The 16,607-nt window shown below is 34.5% G+C and overlaps 1 protein-coding gene and 1 long non-coding RNA gene across 23 annotated transcripts in view; one reads left to right on the forward strand and one right to left on the reverse strand.

Annotated features, from left to right (window-relative positions):
* CTDSPL2 (CTD small phosphatase like 2) overlaps nt 1-16,277 on the forward strand; it is a 103,248-nt gene extending 86,971 nt beyond the window's left edge. For all 18 annotated transcript variants that reach the window (XR_016218070.1, XR_016218073.1, XR_016218071.1 and 15 more), the window contains 5 exons: nt 4,805-4,867; nt 4,971-5,050; nt 8,328-8,454; nt 9,718-9,813; nt 11,429-16,277. Coding sequence is in view for 13 of the 18 variants with exons in the window: in XM_051822430.3 (XP_051678390.3) it covers nt 4,805-4,867; nt 4,971-5,050; nt 8,328-8,454; nt 9,718-9,813; nt 11,429-11,494 (432 nt within the window). In the remaining 5 variants the exon portion in view is untranslated. The remainder of the gene's footprint in view (nt 1-4,804; nt 4,868-4,970; nt 5,051-8,327; nt 8,455-9,717; nt 9,814-11,428) is intronic.
* LOC149123092 (uncharacterized) overlaps nt 1-16,607 on the reverse strand; it is a 28,779-nt gene that overhangs the window by 1,137 nt on the left and 11,035 nt on the right. Inside the window, exons 3-4 of one of the 5 annotated variants that reach the window (XR_016218078.1) lie at nt 15,585-15,665; nt 5,243-5,410 (exon numbers count right to left, since the gene is read on the reverse strand). The exons of 2 other annotated variants lie outside the window; for them this stretch is intronic. This is a non-coding gene — a long non-coding RNA (uncharacterized LOC149123092). Of the gene's footprint in view, nt 1-1,102; nt 1,327-5,242; nt 5,411-15,584; nt 15,666-16,607 lie in introns of those variants that run through there. 2 more of the 5 variants (XR_016218077.1, XR_016218079.1) reach the window with 2 other exon arrangements.

Consider the following 16,607-nt stretch of genomic DNA (forward strand, 5'->3'; position numbering starts at 1 on the left):
GAGGGAGAGGCAAAGAGAGAGAGGCCCTCAATCCGCTGGTTCACTCCCCAAATCTTGGCAGTGGCCAGGACTGGGTGAGACTAGAGTCAGGAGTTGTTTTTTTTTTTTTTTTTTTTAATATTTATTTATTTGAAAGAGTTACACAGAGAGAGGACGAGAGGCAGAGACAGAGAGAGGTTTTTCATCCAATGGTTCACTCCCCAATTGGCTGCAACAGCCGGAGCTGTGCCGATCCGAAGCCAGGAGCTTCTTCTGGGTCTCCCATGTGAGTGTAGGGGCCTGAGGACTTGGGCCATCTTCTACTGATTTCCCAGGCCACATCAGAGAGCTAGATCAAAAGTGGAGCAGCCAGGACTAGAACCGGTGCCCATATGGGATGCTGGCACTGCAGGCAGTGGCTTTACCCACTAGCCAAGCCAGGAGCTTCTTTTGGGTCTTCACGTGGGTGCAGGGGCTGAAGTACTTGGGTGATCCTCCACTGCTTTCCCAGGCTCTTTAGCAGAGAGCTGGACTGGAAGTGGATCTGCCAGTACTCGACCTGGCACCCATATGGGATGCCAGCACTGCAGGCAGTGTCTTTACCTACTGCACCACAGTGCTGACTCCATTGTCTTTAAATTTCAAAGAAATCATGCCATACTCACAAGTGAGTGTGTCCCACTGTATGCATTTTTCAATCTATTGCTATATTAGGGTAAGTTAGAGGATATCATAGAGAAAGTATAAAATATATTACTTTTTCAATGCTAAGACTATATTGAGTTAAAAAATTATTTAGAAATATTTGTTCCTGAAAAGATGGACATCTAAGATAATTTTTCATCTTAGCCATTTGCCCACAAGTTGAAACTGCTTATCTTTGGGTGGCTTTTTTGGCCAGGGGTGGAAGGTGTCAGATACTGTTAAAATTGTTTGTGATGTTAGAGTAACCTTTGTTTAATAATTAGAAATTACTCAGTATAGAATGTGAATGACAGACTTTACCACACCATATTTATAATCAGTTTATATGTGATTTTTATTTCAATGAATACTTTTTTTAAACCTAGTTCTTTATTAGTGGGTTATTAGTACTGTCTACATAGAATTATAGGCAGTTATCTTTTTTTTTTTTTTAAGATTTATTTTATTTATTTGAAAGTCAGAGTTACACATAGAGAGGAGAGGCAGAGAGATTGGTCTTCCATCTGATGGTTCACTCCCCAGTTGGCCGCAATGGCCGGAACTGCACTGATCCCCTGGAGCTTCTTCCGGGTCTCCCACACGGGTGCAGGGGCACAAGGACTTGGGCCATCTTCTACTGCTTTCCCAGGCCACAGCAGAGAGCTGGATCGGGAGAAAAGCAGCTGGGACTCGAACCGGTGCTCACATGGGATGCCGGCACTTCATGCCAGGGCTTAACCCACTGCACCACAGCGCTGGCCCCTCAGTTCTCATCTTAATACCAAATAAAATGCAGGTTGTCAGGCATTTTTTGTGTTAAAAGTGTTTATGTAGGTTTTTCTTATATATTCATGGCTTTCTTTATAAAATTTAATTTGTTAAAATCTACCCACAACAGATTATGTAAGATTAGCTCCATTATCATTGTTTTGTAGATATTATTGTAATAGGCTGTTAAGCTTTGCATAATGAACATATTCTTAAATTTCTGTCATATAGTAGTAGTCATATTTTTATATAATTTTTCTTATGGTATTTAACATTTTTAAAGTTCTTATTTTTCAAAATATACTTGGTTTATTGGGAGAACATTTAAACTATTTGTAGGATAGATAGAATAATTACTAGACTGAAATGAATCTTTTGGCCTTGGAAAAGTTACTTAGTTCTGAAAAATGCAGTTTGAAGGATGGTTTGGAAATACTAAGATGTGAATTAAGGAAATCTAGAAAATAGAAAGTAGGAAGAGCTTAGGACAGGAATCTTTGTATGGAAGTAGTTAACAGAAGGAAAGTGGAGCTAATGGCATCAGTGGATAGATTTTGAAGTATTTGGAGGCATGCCTATGTGTACATGTGTATCTGTGTTTGTGTATTTGTGACCTAACCCAATAAAGATTTGGTAGTCTCACTTGTATACCTGTGTATACCTTATACATGTTCTTCATTTGTTCCTACTGGACACTATATAGTGCTTCTGTAGTTTATATATATTAATGCTCACACATAACCTTTAATACAAATGATTCAGACCCATCTGGCCTTGTATTGCTGTTTCTGCCTTTGTTTCTGAGATTTTGCTTTTGCATTCCATGGCAGAGCCCTTTGTGTCCGTAACTGCAGACCTGTTCGCTTATTACATTGTGCTTTTCTACATTCTTTTCTTCATTATCTCAGTCTTTGCCTATGTCTTTTAATCCTAAAACATCTTTCTGTTCTAATTTAGGTGGCAAGTAGTTTTCTGAGGATAGAAACTTTTACAGTCATCAGTTATTCTATCTTTTTTCATGGTAAAGGAAACTTTTTCTTCTACAAATAGGAAACTGTAGCAATATGTCCCTCCATCTTCATTGTTGCCTTTCATTCCCAATAAACAAATATATTTTGAAAGCAATGTCAAATTGAAGATGTATGCTGTATTTAAATAGTCGAATAGATTAAGTTTGTAATGAAATTACAGTTTTAACCTAATGTAGATATTACTGTATAGGAAGTTGGAAAATGTCACCTTTTAACAGTGTTCTACTTACCATGCTTGGAAAATGTTTTGAGTGGAACTATTCCTTTGCAGTGGAAATGTATGGTGTTCAGAAACAATCCTAAATGGCAGAGGCCCTGTTTATCTTAGTTTACTGGATGGTGCAAATAATAGCAACAATACTGAAAATAGATGAAACATGAAAAAATGAAATATTTTTGATTATTAAGTTATAGAAGGGATGAACCTTAGCAACAAATAAAAGGTTCTGATGGTTCATAGTTAAGCATCTATCTTGAAATGAGGTAATTAAAAAAAATTGGCAGAATAGGCTTTTCTTAACCTTAATTTTATTTTGAAAAGACCCATAGCTAATAAAAATGATTTTACTAGTAAAATAGTAATGTATTTAAAATCTTACATTACTTGGCTTACCAAACAAATATGGTTTGTGTGGTTTTCAACTAAAGCTATTATGCTGAAGTTGACTAGAAGAGTCACTGTAGTTTTTTTAATATATTGTCCTAAATTATAGTTATTAAGTAGTGAGCATCTGGTTATTTTTATTTGCTAAGAGGAGGAATATGTGACTTTTAAAAAAATTAGTCCAGAAATTAAAATGCTTGATTAATGGAATTAATGCTGTTGTTCAGAGATGGGGACAGAATCATTGTATACTACTAATCACTCAAAATTTTGTCCTTAGTATGTGGTCAGATCTGAAGGAAATTGAATATTTGTATTTGTGTAGTCACATAGGTTTGCATTTTCTCCATTTGTCTATATTCCTTAATTTTAGATAATTCTATTTTGTTTACTCAGCTGATTTTTCACAGGTGCCTACTATACATTTAGCATTATTTTTAGCCCTTTTTTAGGGCTTTAGGAATTAGAAACATTGGTAAAATACCATCCCTGACTTCCAGGAGTCCTTTGCATGCTTTCCTTGTTTTGCCCTAAAACTTTACCAGAACTAGATTTTGTCATGGGGCCATTTTTGTGTGAATATGTATGGAGGCCATAATTAAATTCTCTAAAACTTAGATTTGAATCTGGTTCAGCAATATTTTTATTCATGGTATCTGAGCTGAATAATTTCCATCACTGGTTAACTCCCCAGGTGCCCACAACAGCTGGGCCTGGGCCATGTTGAACCGTACCAACTCATTACAGGTCTCCCATGTTGATGGCAGGGACCCAAATACTTGAGTCATCACCTGCTGCCTCCCTGGGCCTCATTAGCGGGAAGCTGGAATCCCATGCAGAGCTGGGACTTGAACCCAGGCACCCTGATATGGGATCTGGCCATCTTAGCTGCTATGCCAAACATCCACTGCTCAAAATGAATATAACAGAGGGCCAGAATCTTTTGTATATAGTTTTAGTGGTTGCTCATGGCTTATTATTTCTGTGCTTTTTGAATAATGAAGTATATATGTTACAAGAACATTAAATGTAGGCAAGAAAACGGAAAAATATGAAATAATTTGTATAAGGCTGTAAACTCTCCTGATATTGACCAGTAGGTTGCAAGAACAGGTGCATTTGACTGTTAAATTTTTAATATGAAGTAGTCCAGTAGTGCAAATTTAGATGCTACATCTTAATCTCTAAATGTACAAGATTGTTATTTTAGAAACTATTTAAACCCACCAATCTAGACATCTTCTTGAATATTATTTATCTTAATAGAATTACAAAAGTATTTTTAGTAGGTGATTAATGAGAAGAAATTCTAAGATGTTATTGAGGAGATGGTCATTGAGACAGGTCAGCTAGAGGTGGACACACAGCCTGCCTAGTATTTGGATGGATGCTACCTGGCTGGAAGATGGAGCTGATTGGTGGATCAAAATCTCAGAGAGAAACCTTCCATTTTTAGTTTAACTGTTTATTAAAATTAAATTCCAATGAAATACTGTTACTATTGTTTGCTGAATTTTATTAAAAGTGAAGTGATGACCAGTGATTAACTACCCTACTTTTAAGATTGTTTGAAGTGATCTCTTCTATGTGAAATACATTTGGTTTGCATAGAACTTAGTAAACTTTTCTGTTACTTTAAAATATGAATTTTTAATTGTATCCCATTAAAACATGTCATAAAAATAAGTGACTTCCATTTTATGTTTACTTTCTGAATCTCATTTTTGTATTTCTTCAGGTTTACGTGAGGTTAAGACCATTCTTCAGGGAATTCCTGGAACGAATGTCTCAGATGTATGAGGTAAACATACTTTGTGAATTATGTATGTATTTTAAAATTATTCATTGTAGTACCCATATTTAGATCATGTATAATGATTACTTCTTTTCCCCTGAATTTGTAGATCATTCTTTTTACTGCTTCTAAGAAGGTGTATGCAGACAAGTTACTGAACATACTAGACCCTAAAAAGCAACTGGTCAGGTAAATTTAATTAAGAAATAGTGGAAATGTCTGTCACATTTATCTATGAAATTATTATGATTCTATTTAATTTTAATGGCCATTTTAAGTTGGCTGCATATATAGAAATTTATTGTGTTGAATGGTGAAAATAAATAAATTTTTAAACCTGAAAACTCTTGAGGAGTTCATGATAACAGCAGACAGACGCTCTTTAAAGGATACAAAGACCAAATGTATTTATTCACTGTGACATCCATATCCTCACTTCTTTCGGGATTGGAGGGAGGTGAATGTGTGTGGAATTTTTTTTAACAGTTTCATGATGCTTCATTTCCTTTTGTCTCTGAGATAATGCATGTCATAATTCCTTTTTAACATCTAGAGAAATAAAAGTTTTATCAACAGAAAGGTTCTTAAACCCCCCCCTCCCCCCAAGACTGAATTTATCTTCCATGGAAAGAAAATGTTAACATGAACCCAGTTGTCAACTATAATTGATTAAATCATTTGGGCCGTCCAGCGCTGAACTCAGCTATTTGTGCACCTGGCCAGCAGACATATTGTGTTTCTTGGTTAGTCAGGAGTGCCTTGGGTGATTTTTAAAACATTTTGAAAATTAGTTCCATTAATTTTTTTTTCTTTCCTTTCATTTATTTTTAAAAAGTCACAACCAGGCAAATCGAGAAAAATACTGTTGTCTTCAACTCATTTTGTGGGAAGTGACAGGAGAGTTCCATTAATTTTGTCAGCTAAAGTCAGATATTAAGACTGAAGCATTCTTCCTACATCCTGAAGATGTAGGAATTTTTTTTTTTTTTTTTTTTTTTTTTTTTTTTACAGGCAGAGTGGACAGTGAGAGAGAGAGACAGAGAGAGAAAGGTCTTCCTTTGCCGCTGGTTCACCCTCCAATGGCCGCCGCTGCAGCCGGCGCACCGCGCTGATCCTGGCAGGAGCCAGGATCCAGGTGCTTTTCCTGGTCTCCCATGGGGTGCAGGGCCCAAGCACCTGGGCCATCCTCCACTGCACTCCCTGGCCATAGCAGAGAGCTGGCCTGGAAGAGGGGCAACCGGGACAGAATCCGGCGCCCCAACCGGGACTAGAACCCGGTGTGCCGGCGCCGCAAGGTGGAGGATTAGCCTATTGAGCCACGGCGCCGGCTCGAAGATGTAGGAATTTTTAACCAAGAGCTAACAGATGACACAAAAGGTTCATAAAATCTTTGATAGCTAGGCATTAATTTTTTGAATACTTTCTCCCATATTGTCTTAGTGGAAAATTCTAAATTTAAATTTCTACTATTACTAGTACTTTTATTATTGAGTAGTTGTAACTAAGCTGCCAGCACACATGAGAAATGCTGTTTCCTAGTCACAAAAGTACATTGTAGTTTATTGTTATTTTACCTAGCTTTGGTAAAAGCATGCAAATGATTTTGCGTTGATGGTTTCAGACATTCTAAAGATTTTAGTTCAACATTTCTAACCTTCCAAAGGAACAGTGGTGAGCAGTACAAGCCCCTTTCCCTTTTAGAGAGTTCATTTGAGTAGGGAACAGATCATAGTCATGCTATTACAATGTGTTATAAAATCAACACCCTCTTTTAAACTACATTTACAAAATCTACACAACTGAGAGTTTAAACTTGTTTTATTTAGTTGTTTAGAAAACCTCAAAGATGAAAAGCTTTTTGGATGGAGATTGAATTTGTTAAGAGTGCTGTTGGGATTATCTGTATTGGTGACAGAGTAGATGTGCAGAAATTCTTCTAATTTCTGAATCCTTTGAGTTAAAATGCAGATTTGTTGACATAGAGGATCTGTTCTTAGATGACTGGCATAAGAAGTTTTTTCTAAACTTTTAAGTATTTGTTTTGACCATAAGGTTATTGACTAATTAAAGGGTTTTTAGTGTAATTTAATTGAAATAACTGCAGTGTCTATTTACTTCATTGTTTCTTGTTTGAGTTTGCTACTACTAGTGAAGGGACATTAACAGTGAGTTGCATTTACTTGCTATACCTGCCTACTCTTATTTTTTTCAAAGTGGAAATGCCTTTAAACTTTACATAGACAGGTGACGATTTGACCAATTGAAAATATTTCTTATAATAGTGGGTGAAAGAACTGTTGTACATTTTGTCTGTTTGCAAAATTCATCCTCTTTTCCACTACCACTATTTATACTTTTAAGGCTGAGTGTCTATTTATGCGTGTTGGGAGGTATTAAAAATACTTATTTTTTGACAAACTGTGACAGATTTTATGAGTAGAAAGTCATATAATTTCATACTATAGGTATGACTAGGCTATAGCTATCAGAAATTATTGGGACTAAGAAACAGGGAAGACAAACTAACAATTATTAATGTACAGAATGGGGTATTTCAGTATGAAAAAATGATTAGTAATATAAAGGGGTTAATATTTTGAGTGTAAATGGTGATTCTGTAATTACTATTGTATATGAGTATTGTAAAACCTTTAATAGCTTTTTCAAATGCTACAGCATTTTTCTCCTTATCTAAAATTGGTAAAACATCAGTCTACATTTATAATACTTAAATCTGAATTCATCATTTTTCAATCCCTGTTTTTTCAAATGATCACATACACACTCCCACAAATTAAAATAGGATTGTTTATAAAAAGTTGACAGGATGGAATGTTTTGGCCTTAGTACCTTTTCTGAAAAACTATAAGGAAAAGCTAAAAAAGAATTCTTAAAAATGCCAACACAAAAACATTCCTTTTTATATTTTCTATTCTGGCATGTACAGGGATAGGGAGGCTGTGTGTTCTACTGGTTTAGAGCAAAGGACTGGGAGCCAGGAGGATCCTGGGTTCCAATGCGGGGCTAACCACTGACTTTGTGTGTGACCTTGGGCAAGTCACTTGATCTCCTTGTGCCTCAGTCAACCATCTGGAAAATTGGTTATAAAGCAGGACCTCGCTGACAACCAGATGCTGCATCTGAGCTGAGCTTTCCTGGGTAAATAAATTACAAAAACGATTTAGATTTTTTTTTAACCTCCTCCTTTATAATTTAACAGTTTGGGATAAACTAGTTTTTAAAGTCATAGTAATATTTGGTATACAGTTTCAGTAATTGCTGTGAATTTTATAGTAAAACTGTAGCCCAGAGCCTAGGCCCATATTTGTATTTTAATTTCTTTTCTGAAAGAAAATAATAAGGGCTAGCTAGTAAAGCCTATGATATATATATATATGTGTATATGTTTCCATGTATGTTGTACTTTATAGAGTTTTTTTTAATTATTTTTTTTTTTTACATTTAGGCATCGGCTTTTCCGTGAACATTGTGTTTGTGTACAAGGAAACTATATAAAGGACTTAAATATCCTTGGAAGAGATCTTTCAAAAACTATAATAATTGACAACTCACCGCAAGCCTTTGCATATCAGGTAGGAATAGAGTTGCTAAATAAATTCAGATTGGAAAAAATTCAATGAAGACAAATGCTGCTAAACAGACTATGAATATGATGGGAGAACAACAGAATTTTCACTGATGGACTTCGCTGATTAGGGTGTCATCTTTTAGAATTAGAAATGCCAAATTGGTATATTCTTTGTGGAAAATTTTTCTGAATGCAACATAAATGAAGGAAAACCTGAGTAGTACATCTGAATAGGATGGAACTATAATATATCTATTGCTTAATAATTTTTCTTAACAGCTGCTAATCATAAACGTGTTGGAGTTATGATTGGTTTAACTTTTTTTTTTTTTTTCTGGTCTGTTTAACCTTTTGAAAGATTTTTCTTAGACTATTTTGTTAACATATTTGTGCCCTCTGTTAATATTTCTTTGAAAAGCAACTACAACTAAAGATGAGCAATCTTTGTAAAATATATTTTACTTTCCGAACATGTCCATGTGATACAATTTCTGAGAGTGGCTTCATGATAAATTAGCAGAGTAGGAAAACTGAAAAATGGATTAGGGTATAGATGAGACAAGATTGGTCCTTTGTTTCAAAATGTCTGTAATAAAACTTATTTTTTTAATGTAAAGAATTGTATATGGTATTGAAATGTGTTCACTTCGGGTCTCTGCTTTTATTTGCTTGCATTTTAAAACATGTTTTTAAGAATTTTATCTTGTTTTCCTAGGTACAGTCATTTCAGTTATCCTCTATCTCAAACATGATGTTTAGCCTGAATTTAAATATAAAGAAACAAAAATGATTTACATTCTTGTTTTTAGATTTCTCTTCCGTGAAACACCATGGAATCCATTTGTTCAGTTCCTACTGTGTTTCAGGTTATGCTAGTTGTTAGGAGTAGAACAATAAATATGACATAGTCCCTGTATAAAAAAAATGATTAAATAAAAGGTGTATGCTTTCTGCTAGTGTTCTATGTAGTAACTATTTCTTGAATGAATGAATAAAGATATGGTTTAAGCTGTGATGGTCCTAAACTTGATTTAATGGAGCTCTCTTGTTTAGTTTTATGCTTACCAAGGAAAAGTGACACTGAAAACCAATTAGGCTTTGTTAACATCTGTCCCTTGCACTATTGACTTGTAAGAGACAACTCTGGAAGCGTTCCTTTTCATAAGAACTTTTAAGAATCAATAATTTTATTGTATCTTTTTTATGCTTTCCATACCAGGCAAAATATAAGTAAAAGGAACATTTAATTACTTATTTATCATTTCAGCTTTCTAATGGAATCCCTATAGAAAGCTGGTTTATGGATAAAAATGACAATGAACTTCTAAAATTGATTCCATTTCTGGAGAAGCTTGTAGAACTGGTAAGTGTATCTTACAGTTTATATTTTTATATTTTGGTTTTCTTAATTATATTAAAACAATTTAAAAATAATTTATTTAAAAGGTAGAGCCACTGAGAGAAGGAAAGACAGATCTTCCATCTGCAGCTTCATTCCCTAATGGCTATAATGGCCAGGGCTGTGCCAGGAGTCCAGAGCCTCTTCTGTGTCTCCCACATGGGTGGCAGGGGCCCAAGCACTTGAGCCATTTTCTGTTGCTTTTCCAGGCACACCAGCAGGGAGCTGAATTGGAAGTAGCGCAGTATAGCTGGGACTTGAACCGGTGCCCACATGGGTTGCCGGCATGGCAGGTGACAGCTTAACCCACTATGTCACAATGCTGGCCCTCCAACAAATTTTTTTAAATTTTTTCACTTTATGTGTAGTGAAATTTAATGATCAACTATAGTGAGGGATTGAGGCATAGTTTGAAAAGGACTATGAGTATGTTCAAACCTTATATATTATATTAAAATTATAGATATAAGTGTTTTAAAATGTGTAGATTGTTTTTAATTGACAATTACAATATGCTCTTTCAAGTCACTAAAAGGTATGTTAGAAATAACATTAAATTGATTTCACTTTGCTTTCATAATTCTCATCTAGAATTAATGCTTATGTCACTGAAACTTTATTCAGGAAATTATTTTTCTACATGCATGGATCAATTGTAAGACTAATGTAGAAAGAATAATTCAGTGGATTAACACTTTTTCCTGTCTTCTAGTTTGGCCTCTTATAGCTTAATTTTTCTTAGAAAATTAAAACTTCAGAGAAAGTTTTTTAAATCTGGAATTTAGTTCTAAGTTAACTGTGTTATCTTTATATACTCATCCTTTTTTATCTCTGAAGGATTGGTTTCAAGATGTCCTGGAGCTGCCAAAATCTTTGCACGCTCAAACCCCTTATATAATCTATGCACATTATCATGTATCTTTTATTTATTTTTTAAAGATTATTTATTTGAAAGGCAGAGCGACACAATGAGGGAAACACACACACACACACACCTTCCATCTGCTAGTTCACTCCTCAAATGGCCACAACAGCCGGGTCAGAGCCAGGCTGAAGCCACGAATGAGGAACTCTGTCTTGGTCTCCTACACGGATGGCAGGGGCCCAAGCATTTGCTGTCTTCTACTGCCTTCCCAGATGCATTAGCTGGAAGCTGGATCATAAGCAGAGCAACTGCACTCTGATATGGGATGCCAGTGTCACAAGCCATGGCTTAACTTGCTGCACTACAATACCAGCTGCCTTCCTATCAACTTTCAATTATCCTTAGGTATAGTACCTGATACAGTGTGGATATATAGTGGTTATACTGTATTGTCTAGGGAATAATAACAAGAACAAAAAGTCTTAAGTTTTGAGTACAGAGGCAGTGTTTTCCTCCATTCCATATTTTATATCTGTGGTTGGTTGAATATACAATGTGGACCCTTTGTATACAAAGGGCTGATTGTATTTGGAAAAGAAAGTCATACAATAAAATAGTGGTCTACTTTTTCTGCAAATTAAGAATGTTTATGATGTTATGAGGATTGTAGTTTTGAAATTTTGCAGCTTAAAAATTTTTTTTTTCTCCACACAGAATGAAGATGTCCGACCTCACATCAGAGACAGATTTCGCTTGCATGATTTGCTGCCCCCAGATTAAGTACAGAGACTTGTCAAATCACTGAAGGGGGAGAGAATGCAGGACCCTTTTGGACTAAGACAAAAACATTGCCATTACTGTTGAAATTTTGCATTTTTGTACCCCGTCTTGCTTTTTCTTATCTTTGGTGCCCAATAATAATCAAGGGTTACAGAAAGAGACTTTATCTATATCAGATTGAATACATACAGTAGGTAGGCTAAAACAGAAGAGTCTTTAGAACTAGTGCAACTCCAGTGAAATTTTTTTATGTACAGGACATCTGCAGTTTATAAAGAATTCTGTTTCTGCCACCAGCAGTTTGACCTGTAGTCACACAGGATTTTATGATAATAACAGAGATGAAAATGGACTTTTATTTTCTCTCTGTTTGGTGCTCTAAGTGGGTTTGTAGCCACTTTTCTGTTACTTTATGATTCTCATTTCAACAGGAATGGCCAGTAAAAGTTGTTTTATTTTTCCTGTTAAGGTTTATAACCTTTTTACATTGTTGACCTGTATTAGATTAGAATTTCATTATGCATTCCTTTTAGTTGAGGCGCTTCATAGTTTTCTGGAATAGTCAAGTCAGTTTTTAGTTTTTTATTATACATTTGAATGGCCGTTTTCCTGCTTTGTCTGCCTGCACATTGTACATTTGTTTAAAAATATTCTCTACTTTTAGTCCATGTAAGTTTCATTTAGAAAGACATGCATTTATATTTTGTTTCTGTAATATTCTACTGTCGGTGAAATCTTTTCAAAAATCAAGAGACTGGGTAGAAAAGAATATACAAATGACTAATATTCAAAAGATTTAAACCATTGTGATGGCGTGTATTCCCAAATGGTAATATCTTGGCAATGGCACACAGATTTAATGGATAAAGGTATACCTCAGACTTCACTGTGTTCACCAATCTTTGAGGAGAATGAGTTTGGTCACCTGTTGGGCTTGATTTAGTTACTGCTGCCTTTGGTTTTCTCCAGGAATGAAGTATTCAGCACAGTGACTCAGTATTTTTAGTTCTTTTGCATGGGCTGGTAGTACCTCTGTTATGCTCTCGGTTACAATCAGTTTTAAAACTCTGTGTAACAGTCTTGGTACCTAACAGTAGCTATGCATAATCCTGTGGCACAGTACACTCCCAAGCCACCAGTGCAGTTAATATGCTCTCATAGTGGTTTTCTATGCTATATGAAAATAGTCATCAAGCCTTGGTTCTCTAATGCAGCTACCACAAGAGGTTGATATTTTTATAGTGGTGTGTAATCTCCTTTTCGGGAGGCTTTTTATGGAAGGTAGAATTTGTAAAAGTTAGTATGCTTTGCCTCTCAACTGCATTGACATGCCACAGGCTCAGACTGTTTTTATGTAAAGGATGTCAAAGAACGGCACTTTTTCTAAAGAGAAGTTTGATATTTTGTATGCTTGTTAAGAAAGTACAGTATTGGAAATTAAAGGTGGACAACTGATAATTGAGGAGTATGTCAATTAATTTTTTATGTATATTACCTGTTTACTTGTACAACTTATTGTACAAATTACATGCAGCTTCATTTTCAAATGAATCCTTAAAATAAGGAAATCTTTTTAGGAAACATTTAATTTTTTGTATTTTTGATTTTAAAGGCATGAGTTATGTCAGTTTTCAGTGTATTAATGAAGATTTTAACTTTTCATCAGGTTAAGTGTTTTCTTACTATATTATCTGTTGTGTATGTAGTTAGCATATTGTGTCACTGAACTGTTTAAAAATCTAGCATGTAGAGCAAGCCTGTTTTGTGGAAAATCCTTATCATTAAAAAATAATCATGGCAGATTTTCTGCAAAAAAAGCAAAAGCATTTGCAATTCAGAATACTGATTTTTTTTTTTTTTAATTTAAAGAAAGGTATTTTGCTTGCAGGAAAAAGTACTACGGATTCATTTTAATGAGAATCTTTGAAATGTATTTATCTTTAGGGCATCTGGGCATCTTTATGCTGTTTGTCTTCTGTCTTTCTTGAAATAAAATGTACATACGTTACCTTTACATATGCTCTTGCTCAAAATTGTGAACCTAGTTACATTTCTCCTTGCTCCCTTCATTTTTATGCTCAAGCAGCAAAACCTATACAAGATTTGAACCTTCAGCATGCATCCTAATTGCTGAAAGTTTTCCTTATTAAGTAAATATAGTCTCAAAGGGCTTTCCCATATCTTGAAGGGAATTAAAAGTACCTGTACCATTGTGCCTGTGGGCACAGTTTTATGTAATAACTTAAAAAAAATTTAATCATCTTCTATTATGGTAAGGTTGTTTTCAGTCCCGTGCTAGAGTTCCTTTAAGTCAACCGAAAAAATGAATCAAGCATATAACAAGTTTCCATAAAGAAATTAAGGGAATTTTATATGGCCTGAAAAAATTTATTGAGAGCAAATTAATATATATATATTTTCATTACTTTATTTGGATTTTAAATTTGTTAATACAAAAGTTAAAATAAATTAATAAAGAGACAATTTAGCCAGCTTCCTTCTACTTTAATGTTTTATCTTCCTATTATCCCTTCTTTGTGTGGTGGTAGATGTTAAACACTTCCATTTAGTTGACTGGAGGTGTGTATTTTTTGAATTGAGATATGCCCAGTCCCTTCAGCTCATACAGGAAACACAAACTCAAAAAACTGACTATGGTAAATGCAGGAGAGATGGATACCTCATGTGACCTGCATACACATAACAGCTCTGAAGTACATATTAAAATTGTGCTATTTCCAGTGATAAAATGTCTGACTTTTAAAGCATTCTTTTAAATATTTGTATCATTATTAGAGAAGATGTTTTATAAAGTTGCTTTTGAATTTCATGTAATATATGTAGCCCTAATCAGATTTATATCACCATATTTCTCCTTGGGTCCTATGAGGGGAATTGGTGACAATTCATAACCATAAATTGTTTTATATTAGCTAGTATGTATATTTATTTACCTGATGGCTTTATCTGTTTCCCAAAAATTTGTTTGGGATTTGTTGAAAGCATTGTGTAACTTCTATAAATGGCTATTTTCTTGTAACTGTCAGTGAAATGGATGTGTACATTGTTTTTTTATATTTCTCTGGTGTTTTTTTTTTTTTTTTTAATTTTGTTTTTGTTTTCTGAGGGTTAACAGAGTGGCTTTCTTAAGAAATTATTTGGCCAATGCCTTTTTCAGCTAGATATCACTTCACTTTCATTCAGCCTCCTAAAGAAGTTCATTTCTCAGTGTTTTGTTCAGTCAACTTGCCTGAAAAATAGACTTCATCTCATCAATGAAGAAAGCATTTCATTATTTCTACAAATCTTTCCAGCGAGCACAGAATTCTTCATAAGGACCAGATCTCTTCTACGTCTGTGTCAATCACATAAAGCTGAAATGTAAAGGACACTGAAGCCTTTATTTAATTGTACTAATATGATGGTGTTATATAATACATCATTAGCTAGTTAAGGTTTCCTGATCTGACTTCTAAGTTGTCTTCCTAGGTATTTATTTGTTATACTTTTAATCTTGTGTATCTAAATTAACTTAGATAATAGTTACCCACCGAATAACTATGCCAAGCAACTAGGAAAGAATGTTTATTTTATTTCCCCTTATAGGGGAAGAGTGGACTGGGAACAAAAATGTATGGGCCAAAAGGCCTTAGGTTGTCATTCATTCACTTTCTTATTCCTCTCATGAGCTATATATGAGTATAATATTTTTTCAGTGCTGATATGCTTATGTCATTACCTTACATGTCTTCCCCTGATTTAAAAGCCTGCTAGGAACTTGTGTAATACATTTAAAGAAAGAACCACAAAACTCAGTGTCTTATATTTAAATGCTAATTAAATTATTATTGAAATCCAAGTTTCACTAACAGGGATACATTTTTATAAAATGTTTCTCTGTATCTTAAATTGCCCAGAGGCAAGAGGTCTGGGGGTATAACATGTTTTGAGATCTTTTTTAAAAAAGAGATAAGAGAGCAAGTTTATACTAGTTGATGGGTTTGATGTTAGTATTTTAAGATCTGTTCCCAAACCTGACTTGATTAGGATTACTCAAAGGAGCTTTTAAAACAAGATTCCTGAAGCTTACCCCTGGGAAATGATGTCTAAAATGGAGCCGGAGAGTTCTGTATTGTTTTCCAGTGTTCTAATAGCCAGGTTTGCAAAAGCCCTGTTCAAATAACATGACAGTGGTTTAAAAGTAGGCAACAAAATAAAAGCTTACTAGACTTCTCTTTATGGTAGAGAGTTTTTTAATTTAAACTGGGACCAGATTTCACAAAACTTATTGAAGATACATGGAGGAATAATAAAGAAGATTGAGGCCACTGCTCATTACCATTTTTGTTTTTCATACTTTTTTTTTTTTAAAGAGTTTGCATTTCTAGGACTTGGAATAGTTGATCTTAAACACAGCTAAAGGACATGTCCCTGAATGAGAACATTATATATATTAACTGTAAAATATTTCACTATTTTTTTATTTTATAAATCTTTGTAGAAATAAGCAATGAAATACTACTTTCATCTTTTGAAATGGGATTTTTCAAGGCAGCGTCCTTTTGGCATTAAGGTAGGGGGAGTTAATATTCTCTGCCTGTTTCCACAAGAATCAATATAAAGTCACGGACATTTAAAAAAAATCTCAATTTAATTTTTACTTATTTACTATGCAGTGTAGCCGTGAACAAGTAATGTAGATTTAGTTTTCTCATCTTCAAATGCCCTGATCACCCTACCTCACAGGGTTGTTGTGGGGATAAATAAAACTTTTATGGAAGCACTTTTCTTTGATGATATTTTATCAGCCATAAGAAACAATATAATTTATAACAACTTAAATTTGTACAGTGTTTTTGTTTACAAGTACAGTTTTTTTCAAACTACTTTTCCTGTTGATGGTGATCTTCAGGACAAACCTATAAAGGAATGCAGAAGGAGCTGCAGATTAAGGAAAACAGATAAGCTGAGGTTTAGGGCTGTGACCATGCAACTATTCTGGGAGACTTGAATTCAGCCATCTCTGTAACATAGTATATCCTAGTGCTTTGGCAGTCTTATATGGTTATGTTACACAAAGTTTGCTCAAGTTCGTAAATCAGTTCAGCTAACA

The sequence above is a fragment of the Oryctolagus cuniculus genome, chromosome 12 (genome assembly GCF_051225735.1).
Source record: "Oryctolagus cuniculus isolate XC-2025 breed Fujian yellow rabbit chromosome 12, ASM5122573v1, whole genome shotgun sequence".
NCBI lineage: Eukaryota > Metazoa > Chordata > Mammalia > Lagomorpha > Leporidae > Oryctolagus > Oryctolagus cuniculus.